The sequence below is a fragment of the Heptranchias perlo genome, chromosome 6, assembly GCF_035084215.1.
Source record: "Heptranchias perlo isolate sHepPer1 chromosome 6, sHepPer1.hap1, whole genome shotgun sequence".
Classification (NCBI taxonomy): Eukaryota; Metazoa; Chordata; class Chondrichthyes; order Hexanchiformes; family Hexanchidae; genus Heptranchias; species Heptranchias perlo.
Window position 1 is genome coordinate 46,878,504 of NC_090330.1, and position 22,395 is coordinate 46,900,898.

General features: G+C 40.0%; 1 protein-coding gene across 3 annotated transcripts in view; it reads left to right on the forward strand.

The window, feature by feature from the left end:
* Positions 1 to 22,395, forward strand: part of rev1 (REV1 DNA directed polymerase) — a 177,133-nt gene that overhangs the window by 116,303 nt on the left and 38,435 nt on the right. For all 3 annotated transcript variants that reach the window (XM_067986238.1, XM_067986236.1, XM_067986237.1), the window contains exons 11-16: positions 1,612 to 1,766; positions 3,458 to 3,577; positions 5,363 to 5,583; positions 11,609 to 11,781; positions 17,732 to 17,834; positions 20,586 to 20,748. In XM_067986238.1, the coding sequence (XP_067842339.1) occupies positions 1,612 to 1,766; positions 3,458 to 3,577; positions 5,363 to 5,583; positions 11,609 to 11,781; positions 17,732 to 17,834; positions 20,586 to 20,748 (935 nt within the window). The remainder of the gene's footprint in view (positions 1 to 1,611; positions 1,767 to 3,457; positions 3,578 to 5,362; positions 5,584 to 11,608; positions 11,782 to 17,731; positions 17,835 to 20,585; positions 20,749 to 22,395) is intronic.

The following is a 22,395-nucleotide window of genomic DNA, read 5'->3' on the forward strand; positions in this document are numbered from 1 at the left end:
ATCAAATTACACATTGCATGGAACTTGAATTACTCTGTAGCTGGATCAAATTACACATTCTGGACAAAGGGCTGGGAGAATATTGTCTTCCCACTTCCTGTCAGTAACAATAATGAATTACCTTAGTTCCACCACAGTGGTGGAAATAGACGTGATCATATTTGTTTGTTTAGTCTCCAGAACAATCATAATGTACTGCTGTATTGCGTTTACTTTTAAGTTTCTAGCTATTTTCTGTCTTTTGGAATAAGTTACAATTGAGAGTCAACAGCCCTACATTTTATAGTTTTAAAATTCATATAATCACAAATTACAATGCATGTAGATAATCACAGCACAAGTAGATGACAGCCATTTATTTTATTGTAAAGGACTTATCAAAAAAGAATTTCAAAACTCAAGTAGAAGAAACTTAAATAATGGCAAAATAAGTCCAGAAATACATAAATTGAAATAAATTAGAAAAAGATGCAGCAAAAAAGCATGGAGGATGTCAGGCATTGGTGATTACGTATGCTAAGAATTTATTCTTCGTCATCAGTCTCATCGAGTTCATAGTAATGGATTATTTTTTTCTAATATTAACTAATATATTATGTGACTATTGTTTTTTTTTTTGTCTAATTTCCTTTGGAATTCTACGAGTTGGATTTTAAAACATGGATGGAATATAGTTTTAAAGTACCCTGAGATCTTCAGAACAATATTTATATAATTAATAACATTAGGTTTTGGGCCACGTTAGCACAATATAGATTGTTTTTAGCAATGTATAATACCTATCATACCTTTAAAGAACTACAGTTACTATAAAATCCAAATACATTCAAAATTTGACTGAAACCAAAGTAAATAGAATCAGCTCATAAAGTTTTTCACCAGCTCTGAGTGTAGGTAAACAAAGCCTCTTGTCCCTCAGGACTCCATTGAAACCAGAGATTTACTACTTGTCCTTTACCTATCAATGTCAGGTGGAACAAGATTGTTTGCATTAGGACCAGTTGGTGATAATGGTGTAGTTACCTAAAGTGGATGCAAGAGGTAAAAGAGTTGAACAGTATTTTAAATGTAGCATTTATAGTAGTGCCATTTATTTTACTGTTTTTAAAAATATATGTATATTGGGCAATTTTTGTATTGATCAAAGTGATGGAAATCAGTGCTAGGGAATTAAGCACTTTCTCACCTTTTATCACCTATTGCCAACATCAAGAACAGTAGATCAAGTTCAGCACAGCTTTGATACTGGTTCAAACTCAGTCTATTCTCCCTCAACAATGCTTTAACTCCGCCCTCAGGAGAACACACAACATGCTCACATTGTGAATGGTCTTTCCAAGTGAGACTGCCAGTTTGGTGTGAAAGTATGGACAATTTTGCAATGTGGACCTTTGCTCATTAAGACTGCCCACATTTGTTTCACTTAAGACTCCTACAGTCAAAAGAAACGTTCATCCCCTCTGTCTAGTCTGGATTATAACCTGGATCCTAGCATTGAAGAAAGTGTGCCATTCCTCTGTAGCCTCTTATTCCACCTTTCAAAAACTAACCAATGCAATATGTTTAAGACAATATGCAGTAATTCACTCCCCTTGTCTTATCTGTATTTAGTTATACTTATGATATTGAAGCTGTCAGCTGTGATGAAGCTCTTGTAGATGTAACAGCAATTCGTGCAGAAACTGGGTTGACACCTGATGAGATAGCAACTGTTATTCGCTCTGAGATCAAAGAAAAAACAAAATGCACTGCATCAGTTGGGATGGGTATGTATCTAAGCAAAATAAATTACGCCTTTAAATTATGTGCAATATTGAATATATTTATAGTATTTTCATTTCAGAATAGAAAAATAATTTAAGGCACTTTGGAATAGTCCCCTACCCAGGTCCTATCCGCACTGAGTGCTGTTCAGCCATCACCCTTGTGCTCGCTGACCGACATTCCCCCAACGTCTCAAATTTAAAATTCTCCTCTTCATGTTTAAATACCTTCATAACCTCACCCTTCCCTATCTCTGTAACCTTCTCTAACCCTACAACCCAACAGGAACTTTGCATTCCTCCAACTTTGGCTTTTTGTGTATCCATCCTCCCTTCACCCCATCATTGGCGGCTGTGCCTTCAGCCGTCTAGGCCCTAAGCTCTGGAATTCCCTCCCGAATTCACTTGTCCTTTTTATTGTTAATTGAGGTTAGTGAGAATTATTAAATGCTATGCAAATCATGTCAAATTGAACAGAATAATTGCTGTAAAAATTTTGGGATACAGTTAGTCACATTTTGAAGATATCATAATCTGCTTTTCACCAACAGTGGGCCTGTGACTATGTCCATGTATCTAGCTTGTCATTTCAGTAACATAAAAGCATTAAATAAATTATTTCTTATCTAATATTGCTCCTTTCAAACTAGTATGGTGCAAATCACCAGCATAACTCTTTTAACCTCAGTAATCATGGGATACCTCAATAACTTCATTAATCTTTTTTTAAAAAAATCTTTTATAACGGGTATACTGGGAACCATTCCTTATCCAAAGATACATCATCCTTAAAACACTAATTTGTTGCTTTGGAAAAAAGAATTTTGATTTTCAACAAACCTATTGAGCAATATAATTAATTCCTTTGGTATGTATGCGCTTTTTAAAAAAGAAACCTAATTTTGTTTGTATACTTGTATCTACGAGCACTGACTCGGTACAAGCTTGGCACATTCTGACATTGCAATCACTCACTGTAAAATCAGATGTATTGGTCACACTGGTGCATAAGCCTTATTGGTCATAGAAGATGTGACTTTAGCACTGAATAGATTATATGGTAAATCAATTTTTGTACAATATGCTATATGCTACTAATTGTTACATAATAAAAAAGATAATCTTTATCTGGCATTCTTAATCTGCTACTTCATCTATGCTATTGAAAAATTTCAAAAACTTTATAATAAATTTAAGTTAAAAATTTACATTACTAGCCATATGTTTATGACCTCACTGTGGACATGTTTTATTTTATTCATAGTGCTGTATTATGCATGTATGAATGAAGATTGTAGCTTTAATTTTGAATCTGATCTCAGTCATGTGATAGCACAGGCACTAGAATAGATCTCAGTGCTGTAGCCTAGGGACGGAAAAATCAACCAGATCCTCATTGCTACCTGTTGACCCATGCTGTAAAGTAAGTTTGTGATACCTGGGCAGGATTGGGATCGCTGTGATATCCTGGAGGGAAAAAAACACTCACTGTCTAGGCACATGCATGAAGCATGACTATTTGGGTGAGATACTGGAGGACAACTGAGGCCTGCACAGTCGTACTCCCAAGATGGGTTGATGCCTTTAGGAGAGGAGAGAACAGTGAGAAAATTAGCCAAAAAAATGAAGATCTGTAGGAATTCCATTTACTGACAAGTACTATATTACTTCATTGTTGATGTTATGTTCAATAGGATCGAACATTCTGCTGGCCAGAATGGCCACCCGTAAGGCCAAACCGGATGGGCAGTATTATTTAAAACCAGAGGAAGTGGATGATTTTATCAGAGATCAACTTGTGAGCAATCTACCAGGTAAGCCTGATTGCTTGGTATAGACAGTTTTGACAATTGACATTACTTGGAAATGTTGTACGCCCTAAAGAAAGAACTTGCATTAGGGTTAGGGTTAGGATTAGGGCTAATTGGCTGTGAAGCACTTTGGGACATCCTTAGGTTATAGAAGTACTTTTGTAGCTGATGTTGTAATGTAGAGAAATGCAGCAATCATTTTGCATACAGCATGATCCCACAAACAGCATTGAGATAAATAGAGTACTATATTAACATTGAGTACTATATTACTTCATTGTTGATGTATTCAATAGGATCAAACCAAGAAAATGAGATCTAGAATTGTAAATTTAAGAATTAAAAAACCTAGCCTATTTTACAATGAATGCACTTTCATTTACAGTGATATTCCCCTTTAATCAGAGTGACAAGATACAGCTTTTATTCTATATATGTGTGTGTATATATATGTATGTATGTAATTTATGGGCAAAGGTTGTATGTACTCATAGAATCACAGCATGTTACAGTGTAGAAACTGGTCATTCAGCTCACCAAGTTGACCATCGGTGCTTTTCTCCACATGAGCCACCTAGTCTAATCCCACAGTCCTGCTTGCTCCCTATACCATTTAATATTCTGCCTTACCTACCCAGCTTATGCTACTTTACCAGGCCCAATTAATTTTATTTCCTGTTCATTATAATTTTCCGGTGAGGAAATAGTATGCTGCTTATTTAAAAAGAAATTAGTAAACTTTAACCAGTCATATTTTAGGATGGTCAATATACAAATAAGTAGTCAAATATTCAACTTAACAGTTTATATAGGATGGCATTTGACTCATACTTATTCTGAGTAATTTGACATGATATGATGTTGAATATCCCCTAGTTTTAAATTCCAGCTGTGTGCCTCGGACACAATGTTAAATCTGTGACAACAGAATATATAGTCACATGTCTGAGGCCTTCTAATTAATGGGCCAGGACTTCTACTTGGTGGAGGGAAGGAAGATTCTCAACTTGGATACATTCTTCATGATCAATAATCAGACATTGAGATTAAAAAAAAAAGTGACATACATGATTTTTTTAAAAGTCAAACTATTTTAAGTTGCCTTTATGAAATGTATATCAAATTAGGGAATTTCAAAAGAGGATGTGTTAATTTTCTGACTGATTTTTAGAGCAATTAAAAATTGAATGTGAACATTTCCATTTTTGTCAAAAATGGTCAGGAAACTGATGCACCAGGCTGAGAGGCAAGATATTGCTAATGGATAATGAATTTCCCTCATTAGTTGAAATGACCCCATGATTGGAAAGTTCAACAATTTATTAATTCTTTTTGTTTTTGAAGTGCAATCTGTGAAAGAATAGGTTTGATAATTTTCAAATGGTGATTAGGATTTGCTTTGCAGAGGAAACTCATGCAATGTATTTTTGCCTCCCCTGTGATCTCTTGACATGTCATTGCCATTGTCTTCATAGACAAAAAATTTCTTAGAAGCTCCGTCTCTTTCAGTCAAACAAGACCAAATTTTGGACATCAACTTGTTTGGATGGTCTCTCGATTGAGCTTGATTTCCAGTTTAGTGCAATCCAACTGTGGAAGTGGGTTGAGGGTGGGGGGGAGAAAAAAGTCAGGGCAAACATGAGCCATAAATCATTGCTTTGTTTAAAGAAGGAGAAAAATGTCTGGTGAATCCTGCAATGTGATATTAAACACTCTTTTCTCCCCCTCATCATCATTTCCCTCTCCCTAGTCACAATAAATTTACACTGCTTCTTGTGTTGTATTTAGGAGTTGGAAGGACATTAGAACACAGGATGGCATCCTTTGGTGTTAAAACATGTGGAGAACTCCAGCAGATTTTGATGCCAAGACTTCAAAAGGAATTTGGGCCCAAAACAGGCCAAATGCTTTACAGATTCTGTCGTGGTCTAGATGATAGGCCAGTCCGAACAGAGAAGGAGCGGAAATCTGTATCTGCAGAGATAAACTATGGCATCCGGTTCAGTCAGGTGAGGTATCTGGTAATATTTTTCAAGAAGTCACAATCCAGTATTTATGTTAATAGTAATATTTGGTTGCACCTCAACCTGAGTTTTGTCCATTGATTTTCAAATGATCTAATTGCAAAACTCCACTGTCTAAAATAAGCATAGTAGGTGAAAGGTTGGTATCTACCAGCTGAAATGAGAAAATATAGCATATTCTAGCACTTTTTTTTCTTTCTGTCTGTGTAGAGACACGAGTACTTCTAGAATTCCCACATTTTGTTTTCTATGGGGAAGCATTTGACCTGTGCATGCTGTGTTCCTGTGATGGCACAGCTGAAATCAGAAACTCATTAGATTAGAATCACAATATTTCACTTTCCTCAATAATTAAATTGCATTAAAGGATGTCCCATGGAATTGCTCACAAGTAGTCTGGGGTCTGGAGCATGGTTCTGATGTTCAGCTGCTAATCTGTCCTTTAAGGCCACTGCTCAATTACTTCCTATGGGAATGCAGATAATTGTAGTTTCTTCTAATTGTAGCTGAGGTCAATCAGTGATCAGTATGTGTAAAGTTCATGCTCTAAGTCAATGACTGGCTTTCTTTCTCTTTAATTGTTTTGCGGCTGTAATGAAATGTGACGGGCATATGTTAGATGCAAGACTTTTGATTTTGAGCGGCAAATGGGTACTGATTTGTGTTTATCTTTACCTTTACAATTGAATTGAATGAAATGGGTTTCTGACTTATTGGATAAAGTATTAACCCTGCAAGTCTTGCAGACTAATTTACTTGTCTGAGTACCATTGAACTGTGGGGTCACCAATGAATACAAGAGCCTTTCTGGACTTTGACTCATAAAATGGATCTTAGATTGTTCTGATCACATCATGACGTAACCTCTTTGTTCTTTACATTCTAAGCTTTCAATTCACTGAAATACTGGCAAACATCCTAGAAACTGTAGCCAGTCCCTTGCCCAGGGGTAGGGAATTGGGACTAGGAGCTGTTTGCTGGGGGGAGCATAGAGCACTCTGGGGCAGAAGAGCCTGGGGAAAATGATGATAGGTGGGCTTTGGACTTAGGAGCTCTTGAGGAGGTGGACAAAGGGGTCTGGGAGCACTTGATTCTCTTCCCTCCAATATGCAAGGTCATGCTGGCTTAGGAGCAGAGCACAAGGCTGAGGGGCAAGATGTTCTAATGATAATGAATTTCTCTGATTAGTTGAAATTGTAACCTATGATCAGTCAGAGCTCTCAAGGGATAAACGAGTCATTTTCAGGTTGGCAGGCTGTAACTAGTGGGGTTCCGCAAGGATCGGTGCTTGGGCCTCAACTATTTACAATCTATATTAATGACTTAGATGAAGGGACCGAGTGTAATGTATTCAAGTTTTCTGACAATAGAAAGCTAGGTGGGAAAGTAAGCTGTGAGGAGGACACAAAGGGCTCTATTTTAGCACCCGCGATTGGGTGCGTTCCTGGCGGGGAGGCTACAAAAATCAGGGATTCCCGGGGCGGGGCGGGAGCCCGGCTCCAACCCGCCCCATTTCCGGGTTCCCCACTGACGTGCTGACATGCGCGCACAACCCTTGCATGTGGGACTCCCGCCGGCAATTAAAGCCGGCGGTGTGTCACTTAAGGTATTTATTTTGGTATTTCAGGGCGTTTAGAGACCTGATTAACGTGATATCGTAGGAGGGTTGGGATTTTACAAACAACTGGGACTGTTTCCCGTACTGGGGGAAACGCTCCCAGTTCAAATGGACGTGTTGCAGCCATCAGCCTGTGGCAGCTGCAAAGGTCCATTTGACAGGGGCGGGGGGGTGGGGGGGGAGACCCTCACTCATTGCAGGAGGCCACTCTGTCACTTGGGACAAAGTTTGGCCTCCACCACCCTCCTCCTAACAACAAAATTCACCAACTTGCACACTTACCCCGGGGTCCAGACACATGTACCTACCTTGCAGACCCCCTCAGATGTAGCTGCAGTCATGACCTCCTCGGAGGGCGAACAGCATCACCAGCCTCGCCAGCCACGCCGTCTACCTCTGACACGTGGAGCTCCACAACACAGTGCTGCGACACATTCACCTGCACAGGAAGGAGGGCAACTGCAGAGAGAGATGCACCACAGAGGGCACTACCCTCGCCACAGGGTGCACAGACCGAGGCTCAGCTTCCTGGACCTCTCTGAGCAGCAGTGCACACGGAGGCTCAGAGTCACTCGACATGTAGTCGTGAACATCTGCAACCTCCTTCATGCAGAGCTGCTCCTGGCTGGCCCGAGTACCATCTTCTTACCTGTCGCTGTCAGTCACCACTGCCCTCAACAACTTCTCCGCATCCTTCCAGGGTGCCACCGGGGACATCGCCGACGTCTCTCAGTCGTCTGCACAAAAGAGCCCTGCAAATACACCTACACCCACTCTGCAGTGACACAATGGGTGGCATCAGGTGTGGGTCTTCATTGTGATCCTCAGGAAAGGGCATTATTGCACAAACCAGACAAGTTTCGCAAAGACGTGGCAGTAGTGATGCCAATATAATATGTAATGTGAGTTGGTCAGAAATTCAATATAAGTAAAAACCATGACAAACCCTCAAACACCCTTGTGCATCCCCTTCATGCTCACTACACGTTTGCCTTACGCTGCCTACTGCACATATGTGATGCATGCCCTGTGGCTGCAGCACAGGTAGTGGCAGGTTGCGTGAGGCTGACTGTGAAAGAGATGCATGAGAGGGTGAGTATGAGATAGAGCCATGAGATTGTATGAGGATTGGGTTGAGTGGTAGTGGCGGGATGAGTACTGGCGAAGTGAGTAAGTGCAGGTAAGATGAGGATGAGGTTTGAGTGGGTGTGAGGGGTGATGTGAAGAGTAGTGTTGGCAGTGCAGAAGGAGATGTGGCAGACGAATGTAGGGGAATGAGTAAGTGTACTCACTTTGGCTGACCTACTTAGGTGATTGCAGCGCCTCCTGCACTGTATGCAGGTGGGCGATATGTTGGTGGTGCAGGCTCCACCAAGGAGCCAGGCCTTCTTGGTGGCAGAAGCAGGCCGCTTCCTCCGCCCACCGGGGGGGAAGATCTCTGTCCTCCCCCTCCTCCTCACCCCATCCAATGATACCTGGAGTGAGGCATCATTAAACCTGGGAGCAGCCTTCCCCCTGGGCTGCTCCATGCTGTAATTTTTCCTATTTCTTGCAGCATCAGTCAGTGGAGGATTGCCCCTTTAAATTGAGCTCCTCCAACTGACAGACCTTACTGCGCATGCGCAGTCCGCCCGCTGCGCTGCTCAGTAGCGGGGAACCCAGAACAAGAGGTAAATGGATCCAATCAGCCTACGATTGCACGCCGGGCAGACTGATTTCACCGGGCGCATTACCCACGCGCCCAATCGCCCCCCCGCCGCGAACCCGCTGCCATGGTACTATCGGGCCCAAAGAGTCTGCAAAGGGATATAGACAGGTTAAGTGAGTGGGCAAGAAGGTGGCAGATGGAGTTATAATGTGGGGAAATGTGAGGTTATTCACTTTGGTAGGAAGAATAGAAAAACAGAATATTTTTTAAATGGTGAGAAACTATTTAAATGTTGGTGTTCAGAGAGACTTGGGTGTCCTTGAACAAGAAATGCAAAAAGTTAGTATGCAGGTGCAGCAGGCAATTAGGAAGGCAAATGGCATGTTGGCTTTTATTGCAAGGGAGTTGGAGTACAAGAGTAAGGAAGTCTTACCACAGTTGTACAGGGCATTGGTGAGACCTCAGTTTCAGTTTTGGTCTCCTTATCTGAGGAAGGATATACTTGCCTATGGGGCGGTAAAATGAAGGTTCACTAGATTGATTCCTGGGATGAGGAGGAATTTCTTCACGCAGAGGGTTGTGAATCTTTGGAATTCTCTACCCCAGAGGGCTGTGGATGCTGAGTCATTGAATATATTCAAGGCTGAGATGAATAGATTTTTGGACTCTAGGGGAATCAAGGGATATAGGGATCGGACGGGAAAGTGGAGTTGAGGTCAAAGATCAGCCATGATGAATGGCTGAGCAGGCTCAAGGGGCCATGTGGCTTACTCCTGCTCCTATTTCTTATGTCCTTATTTCATGGTCACTTGGCACCCAAAGACTAATCACATCTCAGGAGAAGGACATGTATGGACAAATGGGGTAGACACAAACACAATTTTTAAAACGTTATAGCTACGGATAGATAGATACAGCGCTATTATAAGTCAGTAAAGCATGGTATTATTTTCAGTAAAACCTCTTTTGGTGAGAAGGTAACAAATGCTATTCACCTTTTTAAACATTTTCCAACCTTAGTGGTATCTTGCACGTACATGCCAACCATCATTGTTCCATGCTGCGAGTCAGTGTTTTGGGGACGTGGTCTGCATGTCAGCATGAAGTGAGCCCCTCTCCTCGGTGCCGCACTTACCAGAATCCTGTTGTTGATGGAAGTAATCCCAACTGCTGCATACTTGAACTGGAACGTTTTGCGAGAACTTCCGTTAGCGTTAGCATTCGAATAGGAGAGGCTGAGAGGAGAGGGAAGGGGGACAATGGATGGCAATGAAGGGGAGCGGGACTGCGAAATAGCTGGCAATAAAGGGGAGAGGGTAGGAGGAAAATGAAGAGAAGAGAGAATGGGGAGGGAAATAGGTGGCAATGGAAGGAAGGGATGGGGGAAGGAGCAGAGACTGAGAGCTGTACTTTGGAATAAGAGGAGAGAAACTGGGAGTTGTACTTTGGGGAGGAAGTAGAGTGCCAGCATTAACTAGGGGGATAGAAACAAATGCCATCTTGAAATGAAGGAGAAAAAAAGAGCTCCAACTTGAACAGAAGTGATCAGAGGAAGAAGGACTGCCTGTTTGAAATGGAAGGCGGAAGAAGAGCCGGCTTGCGCAGAGGGCGGGAAAAAAGAGTGCCAGCTTGAAAGGAATGGGGAAGGAATAATAGTGTCAGCTTGAACGGGAAGTGAAAATGAGTGCCATGTTGAATTTGAGTGGGGAGAAGAAGAATAAACTGGGAAGGTTCGAGAAGGAAAGTGTATCGCTATGAAAAGGAGGAGACTTGGTTGGGGCAAAATGTCTCTGTGAACTAGATGTGGAGGGGCTTTAGTGCCTCTGAACTCAGGAGGGGTGGTGGGATTGGATGTGGATGAGTTAAGGTAGCTTTGGGGGAAGTGCTGGTATGATTGATCTATTGAAATTCCAAAGTGTTACCATGTTTTTCCTTTTTTTAGCTTAAAAAGCAATCAATTGTGAAGTATGAAGATCCTTGCAATTAACCAAAATGCATCATTTTTAATGTAAAATTTCAAAAATTTCCATGGGAGCATACTCACTGGAGCCCCCCTAGAAATGTACTAATTATTTGCCTTCCAAATATTTGGATGGAAGTAAAGAATGTTGAGTATATCTAGAGTTTAAATTGCAAAATCAGCTCATAATCAGGAGTGTTCTTAAATTGTCAGCTTTTTGGGACCTGTGTCAGCTTCATTGAAGCTGTTGGTCAGCTTCTGCTAGTTTTCTAGGTTGGCATGTATGCCTAAACTAGGGGGCTTGACCCTTCACCTTGATTTCTCAATTTTTAAAAAATAATTGGCTAGGGGCAGTAATGGAAGATATGAACTTCAACATAACAGGAAGGCTAGAAAATGGAAAGGGGAAACCCCTGTATAAATCAGAAAATGTAAAGTATGTTTAACATTCAAGCCAACTTTTATTTTTGCCTCAGCCTGTAACACTTCACATATTCATTCTCCATGGAACTCAGTTACAGTTTGAAGCAAAAATTCATAATTCTGTGCAGTAGTCTTGTCATATGGTATTTACATAAATTTGCAAATTTAAAACATAAATATTTTATATATGCATAAAGCACTCTGCTATGATTGCCTATATTTGTAAAAGATTTTTGACAATTTAGAGGTGAAAAGCTGTGAGCAAGTGAGTATATGCTGTTTCTGCTTGCAGTGGACAAGTCATTTTTCATGCTAAAGGTTTTGAATGGCAATTTTCTTCTGTCTTCTCTCCCTCCCTCAGACTAAAGAGGCTGAAGTATTTCTTCTCAACCTTGCTGAGGAGATCCAGCGGCGACTAGAAATATCTGGAATGAAAGGGAAGCGTCTGACTCTTAAAGTAATGATGAGAAAAGCTGGTGCCCCTACAGAACCGGCTAAATTCGGTGGGCATGGAATTTGTGACAATATTACCAGGTATGGTGAATTGTAAAATGGTAGTTTCTAAAACAGTAAGAAATAATATTTTAGACAGACATCTCAAATATAAAATCACAAGTGAGCTACTTTAGATTCCGAGTCATTTTCCACTTTCCCCCAACACACATATCTAAAAGTGTAGTAGTTTACTTGAAGATTGAATTTAACGTACTCTCAAGCAAAATGATTATCGAATTTTCATTTTTGCTGCTAAACCTTCCATCCACTAACATAATTATATTTCTACAGTTCATAACCAATTGCATAAGCATCGGCACATCCTGTCCTCATTTTGTTATTCTGCCTATCAATTCTCCTCTGATTTTTTTTGCTAGCAACTGCCAAAGCCAACATGCACTACATAATAATGGACACCGGCTGGAGTAGGTTGGAATTGAAGACACAAAGCTTTAGTGTGTGAGAGATTATTGAAAAGAGCTCAAGTCAACACAGTGCCCGTAGCTACAATCTGTTCTATGATTGCAATTGAAAATATTTAAATAAAGCAGCTTAATGGTATATTTTTATGACCTGCAGTTCCTTACATGATGAGTTCCAATCTCATATTATGTTGTCTGGTTGATGTAGTGATTTGGAGATGAGTTATTGTCCCAGAGAAAGTCAGTAAAATATGAAGGGTGCGTCAGTGCAGCTACTCCAAAGCTTCCCAAAGACGGGCCTAAGAATGATATGTGTGGTGTAGAGGACCAGGTGATACATTAAAAATATGTAAATTTTCCAGATGTGTGTACTCTCGTGACATATGAGCAAGTTATAACTACTGAAAATTCCCCAGTTGGAACAGCTGGTGTCACTTGAGGCTGGTATTCAAATGTGGTCCTTCTGATTTGAAGACTAATTCAGTTTAAAAAAAATCATAAGCCAGAAGTTGAGGGGATATATTTTTGAATCATATTGTCATATCCTATTCTGAAACAACTCGTTGAGCTGGATGGACTGAATGACTTTTTCTTATTCCCTTGAAACTTGTATTGCTATTTCTGTTTTCTAAAAATTATGTTTAATTTCCCATAATTATTGTGCAGCAAAATAGTTTGCTTTGTTGTAACCTACAAAAAGTCTTAAAGGGTCTTTAAAATGCTGTATATAGAATCATAGGTTACAGCCAAGAAATGGGCCGTTTGGTCCATTAAATCCATGTTGATGTTTTTCTCCATGAGTCACTTAATCTAATCCCACTCTCAACAACACTTCAGACGAAAACAAGTGGAGCATCTTTAAAGGCATTATGCTGAGCTTGAAATCGATAATCGGGGTAAACTTGAGGATAATTTATACAACATCAATCTAATAATCAGCAGTCAACGTGGATTCAGAAGGGGAAGATCCTGTCTGACCACCTCCTCGACATTTTTTCGAGGAAGTGACAATTAAAATGGACTGGAAAGCCCTATAATGTGGTGTACCTTGACTTGCAACTTTTTTGATGAAGTTCCACATGAAAGACTATGAATGTAACTCAGAACTATGGGGGTTCAGCATAAGTCTTGGGAATACATAAGGAACTGGCTCAGTAAAACACAGCGAGCACACATAAGGGGAGTTATGTTTGAGTGGAGGGAAGTACTGAGGGATTGAGACCACTACTGTTTCTACTTTATAGAGATGACCTGGATTCAGAAACTCAATGTAAAATAGTCAGATTTGCAAATGAAACCAAACTAAGAGGAGCAGTAGAATCTGGAGAGGCAAATTAGAAATTACAGAATGAGTTGGGCAAAATATCCAAGTGGGTAAAACCATTACAGATGAAATTCAATGCAGAAAAGTGTAAAGTGCTATGCATAGGAAGGAAAGCAGATCATACACATACACCATAATTGGTGTTGAAATAGCTACGGATGAAGTTAAGAGAAACCTAGAGGTCTTTGTAGAGCCGATGTTCAATGTGTCCAACTAATTCAGAGCAGTAATCAAAAAAGCTAATAGAATGTTGAACTATTAGGCAAAAATACAAGTCAGAGCAGGCTATGATTAGCCTCTATAGTGCTCTGGTCAGACTGTATCTTTTTATACTTCGTCCAATTCTAGTCATTTAAACACAAGCATTGGAGACAGTTCAGCGAGGAACCATGAAGCGGATCCCAAGTTTTCAGAGGTCTAAGTTATGAGGACAAATTGGAGAAACTTGGGCTCTTCAGCTTGGAAGGAGATGTTTAAGAGGCAACCTTATAAAAGTATATAAGATAGTAAATGCTATGGAAAAATACAGAAAATGACTTCAAAATAAATTACTTGAATAGGATAAAGGGATACTGGTTCAAACTAGTAAAAGGACTGATATCAACGTTTGTCTTCACACAAAAAATGATCAGTACATGGAATGGACTTCTAGATTGAGTGGTGGAAGTGAAAATCATGGGATCATTTAAGAACCAGTTGGATGCTGCAATGGGAGGAACTTTAGGATATTTCTGGGTGGATGAACCAAGATGGGCCAAATGGCCTCCCTCACCTGTGATTGACAAGTTTTTAATATTTTCTTCCCCATTTCCTTCCTCCTTTTCTGAAGACATTGACTCTTGCTAGTTACAGTTTCACAGGTGCTGGCCACCCTCAAGGATATTGCCCAAGTGGTAGTTCTTCATGTGGGAGCCAGGGCAATGCATATTGGCAATCTGGTCGACCTTTATCACAGCTGAGCCCAATCATGTTCTTTCATGACCTCAACACACATGCATACTTTCCATCAGCGGTCACTGGATAGCTTTCCTTCTGTTTCCCCACCCCCCAAACCGAGGCATGCTGAAACAAATCGTACTACCGTTAATGCCACAGTGACTGAGATGACCTAACTCAACACAGACCAGAAATTAAACCTGGAACCTTCTTAGTCTGTATGCTCCAGCACTACACCATGCTGTGGATTTACCAACTAAGCCATTATGGAGCTGTCATTGTAGTATTCAAATTTATGGGCCGGGTTTTGCTGAGAGCAGCGAACGAATGCCGCCTGCCATTCGTTAGACTTGCACTTGCCCATAGACTTTCCATGAGCTTTTGCAGTACAAGTTACTCTAAATTAGAGAGTCAAAAAGCACGGCGTCCTCTGTAGGGCATCTGGGGCCTGTGAGAACAGGGCTAGCAGCTGTGTATCTCCTTAACGAATCAGATTGAAGCATCGTAACTAACAGCAGAGAATCAGAATCAGGAAGTGTAAGTTAGAATAGTGAATTCAATGTCAAATCAAGTACAGTGAGGGTAAGAAAGATTGAATTCAGAGACAGAGATAAAAGAGACAGAAAGAAAAAGTAAAACATTTTTTTAAAAATGTCCAACAAAATCTGAAGGAATGAGACTCCACACTTGTTAAAGTTAATTTTCAGTGCCAGAGAGGTTGTTGGGCAGTAATTAAGACTTACCACGCTGTTAAAAGAGTACTTAGACTTGAAATGAATTGACTTAACTTTTATTGGCGAGTTTAGTCCATATCTATGAGGTAAGTACAGGAACTTCACGCCGTTCAATACAGCTTTCGGAGAAGCATCGCATCTCGTACAGCAACTTCTGGATTTCCGTATTTAACTGCACATGTGCGGTCGCCAGAAGTTGCTGTCCACTTTGCACATGAATAACAGTTAGCGCTGTTAGCCTCACCGTTATTTTTACAGCAGAATCCAGCCTATGTATATCGTCGTCTGAGGAACAATTTATCTCTACATCAGCAATATTTTTTTACTGTCTTCAATATCAACAGTACAATGAATGGCTCTCTTTGCCATCTCTTGCGCAGTGTCCCAATGTTTTATCCTCTCTCCTCAGTAACCAAGGAAATATGAACCTGCTGTTGAGTATAGCATTACACATCTTCTTAATCAAACATGTGTTTATACCTGTCTGTGCACTAAGTTAGTTAAGTTTAACTTTTTAACCACATCCTGTTTTGCATATGCCAAATAATGTAATGGCAGTATACAGAAGAATAAAGCAACAATACGATATGAAGCTGAATAGCTTTCTCCATTGTTTATATTTTTGTTTTGGGGATGTGGCCAGCATTTATTGCTCATTCCTTGTAGTTGCCCTGAGAAGGTGGCGGTGGGGCGCCGTTTAACAAATGTTTTTACAAAAGAGTCAACCACCCAGACTGGATAGGGGTGGCAGCTTTTCTTCCTTGGACGGCATTAGTGAACCAGTTGGGTTTTTATAACGAAACCTATGGGTTACTAGTCCGGCATCATACCACTACATTACTGTACCCCTATTCTTTTGGGCTATGTAGCTTAGCAACATTCATCTTTTTCCTCGTGTGTGATTTGCATTTTATGAATCTCCTTCCAGTTTCTATGTCCTCCAATGACACCCAAAGTTATCCCTTTACATGTTACAACAACAACATCTTGCATTTATATAGCGCCTTTAATGTAGTGAAACATCACAAGGCGCTTCACTGGAGCATTATCAAAAAAAATTTGACACCAAGCCACATAAGGAGATATTAGGACAGCTGACCAAAAGCTTGGTCAAAGAGGTAGGTTTTAAGGAATGTCTTAAAGGAAGAGAGGCAGAGAGGTTCGGGGAGGGAATTCCGGAGCTTAGGGCCTAGACAGCTGAAGGCACGGCCATCGATGGTGGAGCGATTAAAATCGGAGATGCGCAAGGCAAGAATCGGAGGAACACAGAGATCTTGAAGGGTTGTAGGGCTGGAGGAGCTTACAGAGATAGGGAGGAGCGAGGCCAAAAATTGATTTGACAACAGAAATGAGAATTTTCAAATCGAAGCGTTCCCGGAGCGGGAGCCAATGTAAGTCAGCGAGCACAGGGGTGATGGATGAACGGGACTTGGTATGAGTTAGGATACAGGCAGCAGAGTTTTGGATGAGTTCAAGTTTACGGAGAATGGAAGATAGGAGGCCAGCCAGGAGAACGTTGGAATAGTCAAGTCTAGAGGTGAAAAAAGGCACGGATGAGGCTAGGCTACTCTTCATATCTGGCATCTGTCTAAAGCATTCCGGTCTTCCCGCAGGATACTGAAAATTAGTTCCAGGTGTTTGCAGTATTTTTTTAAATTTGTCAAAATTTCTATTATGTTTTTTAAGATTAAGATACTTTCAATTTAAATCTTGTTTGATTCTTCATGGATATATATAAGAAACACAGATTTCAAGTTATTTACAATGTGTCCACCAAGTTACCCAAATCATTTTCTTGCTTTTTTGAACTAATTTTGTGGTGGGGCGGTGGAAGAGAAGATTCAACTGTTCTGGGAAAAAATATAACTAGTCAAACTGGGAAAGAAAAAAAGTGGAGAGAAACTTAAGAAAATGAAATTCCATTCCATTAAATCCCCTCTTCTCATTCTATGTATTGTGATGTTTTTGAATCCTCTGAAATTAAGTTTGCTTATTTTAATCATGGCTTATTTTATGTTGAATTCAGATACATCAAATTATTCATCTCTGCCTTGTAGCATTGAAACACCAACAGCAGAGAGGATCTATGATAACAGTCAGGTGCAAAGTTTCCTGCTTACAGCAGTGCAACATTTTGATTTAATTATAGTTTTTAAGCATGTCACAATAGTTTTTTGGAGCCTTCTTGAGGGGTTTTGTTTGTTTCTCTTTTAGAATGTATTTTTGATCATTTCAGAAAATAAATAAGGTCATTTTTGTGATTAGTACACAATCGTTGTGAAAGCAAAACCCAAGTTTGTTGATTGATTTATTTTTAAGCATTCAACAAGCTTCATTTTAATATCTCAAACTAAAACACTTTATAGTTTTAATTTCTTTCTTGATTTCTTATGTTAATATATTGATTTAAGCATAGAATTCTGAGGGAGTGGATTTTTAAAGTTGGTTTTCATTTGTATTAGTAACATCAATATAGAATTTTCTCATAAGTCGAGTGACTAAATGTGTTCTGGTCTTGCCTGCTTTGGGTTTTTATCCTAACGATCCTATTTTTCCAAATTTGGATTCTGCAGAAGTGTCACATTGGACCATGCAACAGGCAGTGCAAAAATAATTAACAGAGAGGTACTGACCATGTTCCATATGATGAAGCTGAATGTGATAGATATGAGAGGGGTGAGTTAAAAATTTTTCTGTTTAAAATTGGTCACCACTATTTAAACAATTGAATGCCACCATTGTAAAAACAAAACTTTAAACTGTTTTTATATTCTTTAGCTGAGTCTATAGTTGTGCTGCTGGATTGTGAAAAATTGATTTAACAGCATAAAATTTGGGAGCCAGGTGCCAGGCTCCCAATTTAAAAGTGTTAGGATTGCTCATTTTGCAGTTGAGTTTTGTACAACTCAAAGACAAAGTAGAATACTTCGATAGACTGATAAGACAGGACAGTTTTTTTTTAAAGCTTTCCATCTCAACCCAAAACAATTAAGAATGTGGTATACTGTAGTCTGCTGACATCTCCAGGTGTTACCAACACTAATCTCCGGTTGACTCACCAGGTGATGCACTTGTAGAGTACATTAAGTTCTGTTCTCTTAAATTTGTTTTTTCTCTTGCTAAAAAAAACTTCAAAACAAGGCATAGCATTAACTTATCTGAGATAACTTTGACAGAAAAAACAATGTTAATTAATATATTCAGGGGGTTAACTGTTCAACTACAACAGGTTACTTGTGCAGATTTATTTATATATTTGAGGGTTTGCTTCATTGTCTATGGTCACATCTTTTAAACTTCTTTGTAAATGTTTTCAGTGGCCATGTGTACTTATCTCACACCCATCAGCCTCCTTGCATTAGCATAAGGTCTGACTCATCATGAGCAACACCACAGGAGATCTATTAGTATTTAAATTTGTTTTGTAAATATTCATATGCAAATCATCTTCATATAATCATATTCTAGTGGAGAAGACGTGTTAGGGTAATGTCACCCAATTTGATCTTGCAATGTGCCTACTTCACACGAATATTGCCAGTGGGATTGATTGGTTTTCAGACTGAGCTTGGGCTATGTTTTGTTCCTTCTCCTCCATTTCTGACAAGCTATTGCTAAACATAGCTAAAACTTCTTGGGAGAATAAGAGGAGGGAGTAGAGAGAAAGAAAGAAACCAAATTAGGGTTAAGATGCCATTGAGAACAATGTTGAGCAGATGCAATGCAAGAGATTCTCATGCTTGATATTGCCTATGCACTGAAATCGACAAGTAGAGATCCATGGAGCAGCCTGTAACTGTTAATATTTATGAAGAAAGTTTTTCTTAAAGTGGCAGGGATACATCTAAAGTTGAGTATTTACCATTCATAGTACTTCTGGTTATTCCCTTCTCCTTTGAATCCATGATAAAAGCCTGCCTTCCTAGAATTATGGTAATCTATTAATGATCAATGTTCCAGAGTTTGTTGAGCTGGAATAGGGGATTTTGAGCTGATTAGAGCAGCAGACTACACCTATCATTTGACCAGTTTTGTCCCCATTTTAAGGCTGTTGTGACTTTCAGAGTAATATGTAGCACTGACTTTTAGTAACAGGTACAGTGTCTAAACATGTAAAATTCTATGTATAATGGGTGAAACACATTTAATACATGTTTAAATTTCTCATCTTTTTCACTATTTTAAGTTCTCTTTGCAGGAAAGCACAATACTGTAGGTCTGGCTATGGCTCACAGCTCAAGTCAAAGCTATTCAGCTCGCAAAGCCCATTAAGTTATTCTCTATTTGTACTGATGCTTCTTATGTAGCTGTGCTTGTCTGTTTGAATTTGGTGGTTTTAAAAAGTCTGTTCCCGGTCTGCTGCTTTGTTGGTGGCAGCAAGACTGAACCTCAGGGAGGTGGCGGCTGCGAGGCTAAATCTCAGGAAGAGCAGGCAGCTGTCAGGCTGAACCTTGGGGAGGGCAGGGGCAGCAAAGTGGAACATCAGTTTTAGGGTATGGAAAATTTAGAAATTATCTTGAAACAATTCGCAAGTAATGGAATGAAAATGTACAACTGCATAGTAACTATATTGAGTTAGGATGTAAGGAAATTGGAACACAGGTTTGAGTATCTAACAAAAATCAGTACAAGAAAGATGACAAGCAAATAGAATAGCTCAACATTACAATAGATTTGTAAGATTCTTTTTCCAAGAACTTAAAATTTACATGATTGGCAATAATTACAGGTAATTCAAATGCAGTACTATTTCTCCATAATCTTTAAAATTGATATTTTTATTCAAATGTGCAGGTTCTAGTTGAAGGTTTTAATATCCGGAGAAATTTCTTTTCCTTTTTTGCTATCTAACATTTTTCTACATGGTTTGAATAAAAATAACTTTCTGCCTTCAATTTAATCAAACACAAAAGTATGTTGTGCTAAATAGCAGCATTACAACACATTTAAAGGTTATTAAATATGAACAATATAATTAAAAATTAGTTCAATGAAAATAGGGAAACAGCAAATTGGAAAGGAATAATGTAAAAAAGAATTTATAGCCAATATTCATATGATATTACTATATGCAAAACAATTTAATATAAATTACTGGGAATTTTTATTAAGATGAGAAAAGACAGTATATTAAGTAACATAAAATGCTTATGTAGAACTTTGCACTGCATTTTATGGTATGGCCACAATTATAAGTCACTTCTGTTACAGCAAACTGCAATATTACAGTAAATTGAGTAATTGTGTAATATGTTTATATTTTGTAAGATATATACTATATAGTTAAAACTGTGCAATCTTGCAACTGAAAATTCCATTACTATATGAAATACCCTTGATAAGTGAATAAAATATAAAACAGATTATTTTAATCATGTGTAGATGTATTTGAATGGAATCTAGTATTTTTTTCTCTTCGTTCTTTAGGTGGGAATTCAGATGCATCAGTTAATCCCAGTCAGTAAAACTTCATTTACTCCCTTTTCTTCATTTGTACGGAGTAACTCTACTGCCGGAACATCGTGTTCAATGATGGATCTTTTTCAGACTTCCAGATCAAAGAAAGCTATGGAACACAGGATTTCAGAAGGTTAGCAAGTTTGAAAAATTTAGAGATGCCTGCCATAAACTGAAGTGGGAAGGAGGGAGAGAATGAAAGGGAAGGAGGGAGAGAAAGAGAGGTGTGAAGGAGGCAAAAGAAAGAAGGGGTACGAAGAAGGGAGAGTAATGGGGAAGGAGGGAGAGAGGGAAGCAGAATGGAGAGAGAAGGGAAGAAAGGGAGGGAGAGAAGGGGAAGGAAGGAAGGAGGGAGAGAGATGGGGAAGGAAGGAAGGAGGGAGAGAGAAGGTGAAGGAAGGAAGGAGGGAGAGAGATGGGGAAAGGAGGAAGAGAAGGGAAAGGAAGGGGGAAAGGAGGAAGAGAAGGGAAAGGAAGGGGGAAAGGAGGAAGAGAAGGGAAAGGAAGGGGGAAAGGAGGAAGAGAAGGGAAAGGAAGGGAGAAAGGAGGAAGAGAAGGGAAAGGAAGGAGGAAGAGAAGGGAAAGGAAGGAAGGAAGGAGGGAGAGAGAAGGGGAAGGAAGGAAGGAGGGGGAAGGAAGGAAGGAGGGAGAGAGAAGGGGAAGGCTAATGTAATACCATTATTCAAGAAGGGGAGTAGGGAAAAACTGGGGAACTACAGGCCAGTGAGCCTAACATCAGTGGTAGGAAAATTATTGGAAAAAATTCTGAAGGACAAAATTAGTCTCCACTTGGAGAAGCAAGGATTAATCAGGGATAGTCAACATGGCTTTGTCAAGGGAAGATCATGTCTGACTAATTTGATTGAATTTTTTGAGGGGGTGACTAGGCGTGTGGATGAGGGTAACGCAGTGGATGTGGTATACATGGATTTCAGTAAGGCCTTCGATAAAGTCCCGCACAGGAGACTGGTCAAGAAGGTACGAGCCCATGGAATCCAGGGTGCCTTGGCACTTTGGATACAAAACTGGCTTAGTGGCAGAAGGCAGAGGGTGATGGTCGAAGGTTGTTTTTGTGACTGGAAGCCTGTGGCCAGTGGGGTACCACAGGGATCGGTGCTGGGTCCCTTGCTGTTTGTGGTCTACATTAATGACTTGGATATGAATGTAAAAGGTATGATCAGTAAGTTCGCTGATGATACAAAAATTGGTAGGGTGGTAAATAGCGAGGAGGATAGCCTCAGTCTGCAGGACGATATAGATGGGTTGGTCAGATGGGCGGAACAGTGGCAAATGGAATTTAACCTGGAAAAGTGCGAGGTGATGCACTTTGGAGGGACTAACAAGGCAAGGGAATACACAATGAATGGGAGGACCCTAGGCAAGACAGAGGGTCAGAGGGATCTTGGTGTGCAAGTTCACAGATCCCTGAAGGCGGCGGAACAGGTAGATAAGGTGGTAAAGAAGGCATATGGGATACTTGCTTTTATTAGACGAGGCATAGAATATAAGAGCAAGGAGGTTATGATGGAGCTGTATAAAACACTGGTTAGGCCACAGCTGGAGTACTGTGTGCAGTTCTGGTCGCCACACTACAGGAAGGATGTGATCGCTTTGGAGAGGGTGCAGAGGAGATTCACCAGGATGTTACCAGGGCTGGAGCGCTTCAGCTATGAAGAGAGACTGGGAAGATTGGGTTTGTTTTCCTTGGAGCAGAGGAGGCTGAGGGGGGACATGATTGAGGTGTACAAAATTATGAGGGGCACAGATAGGATGGATACTA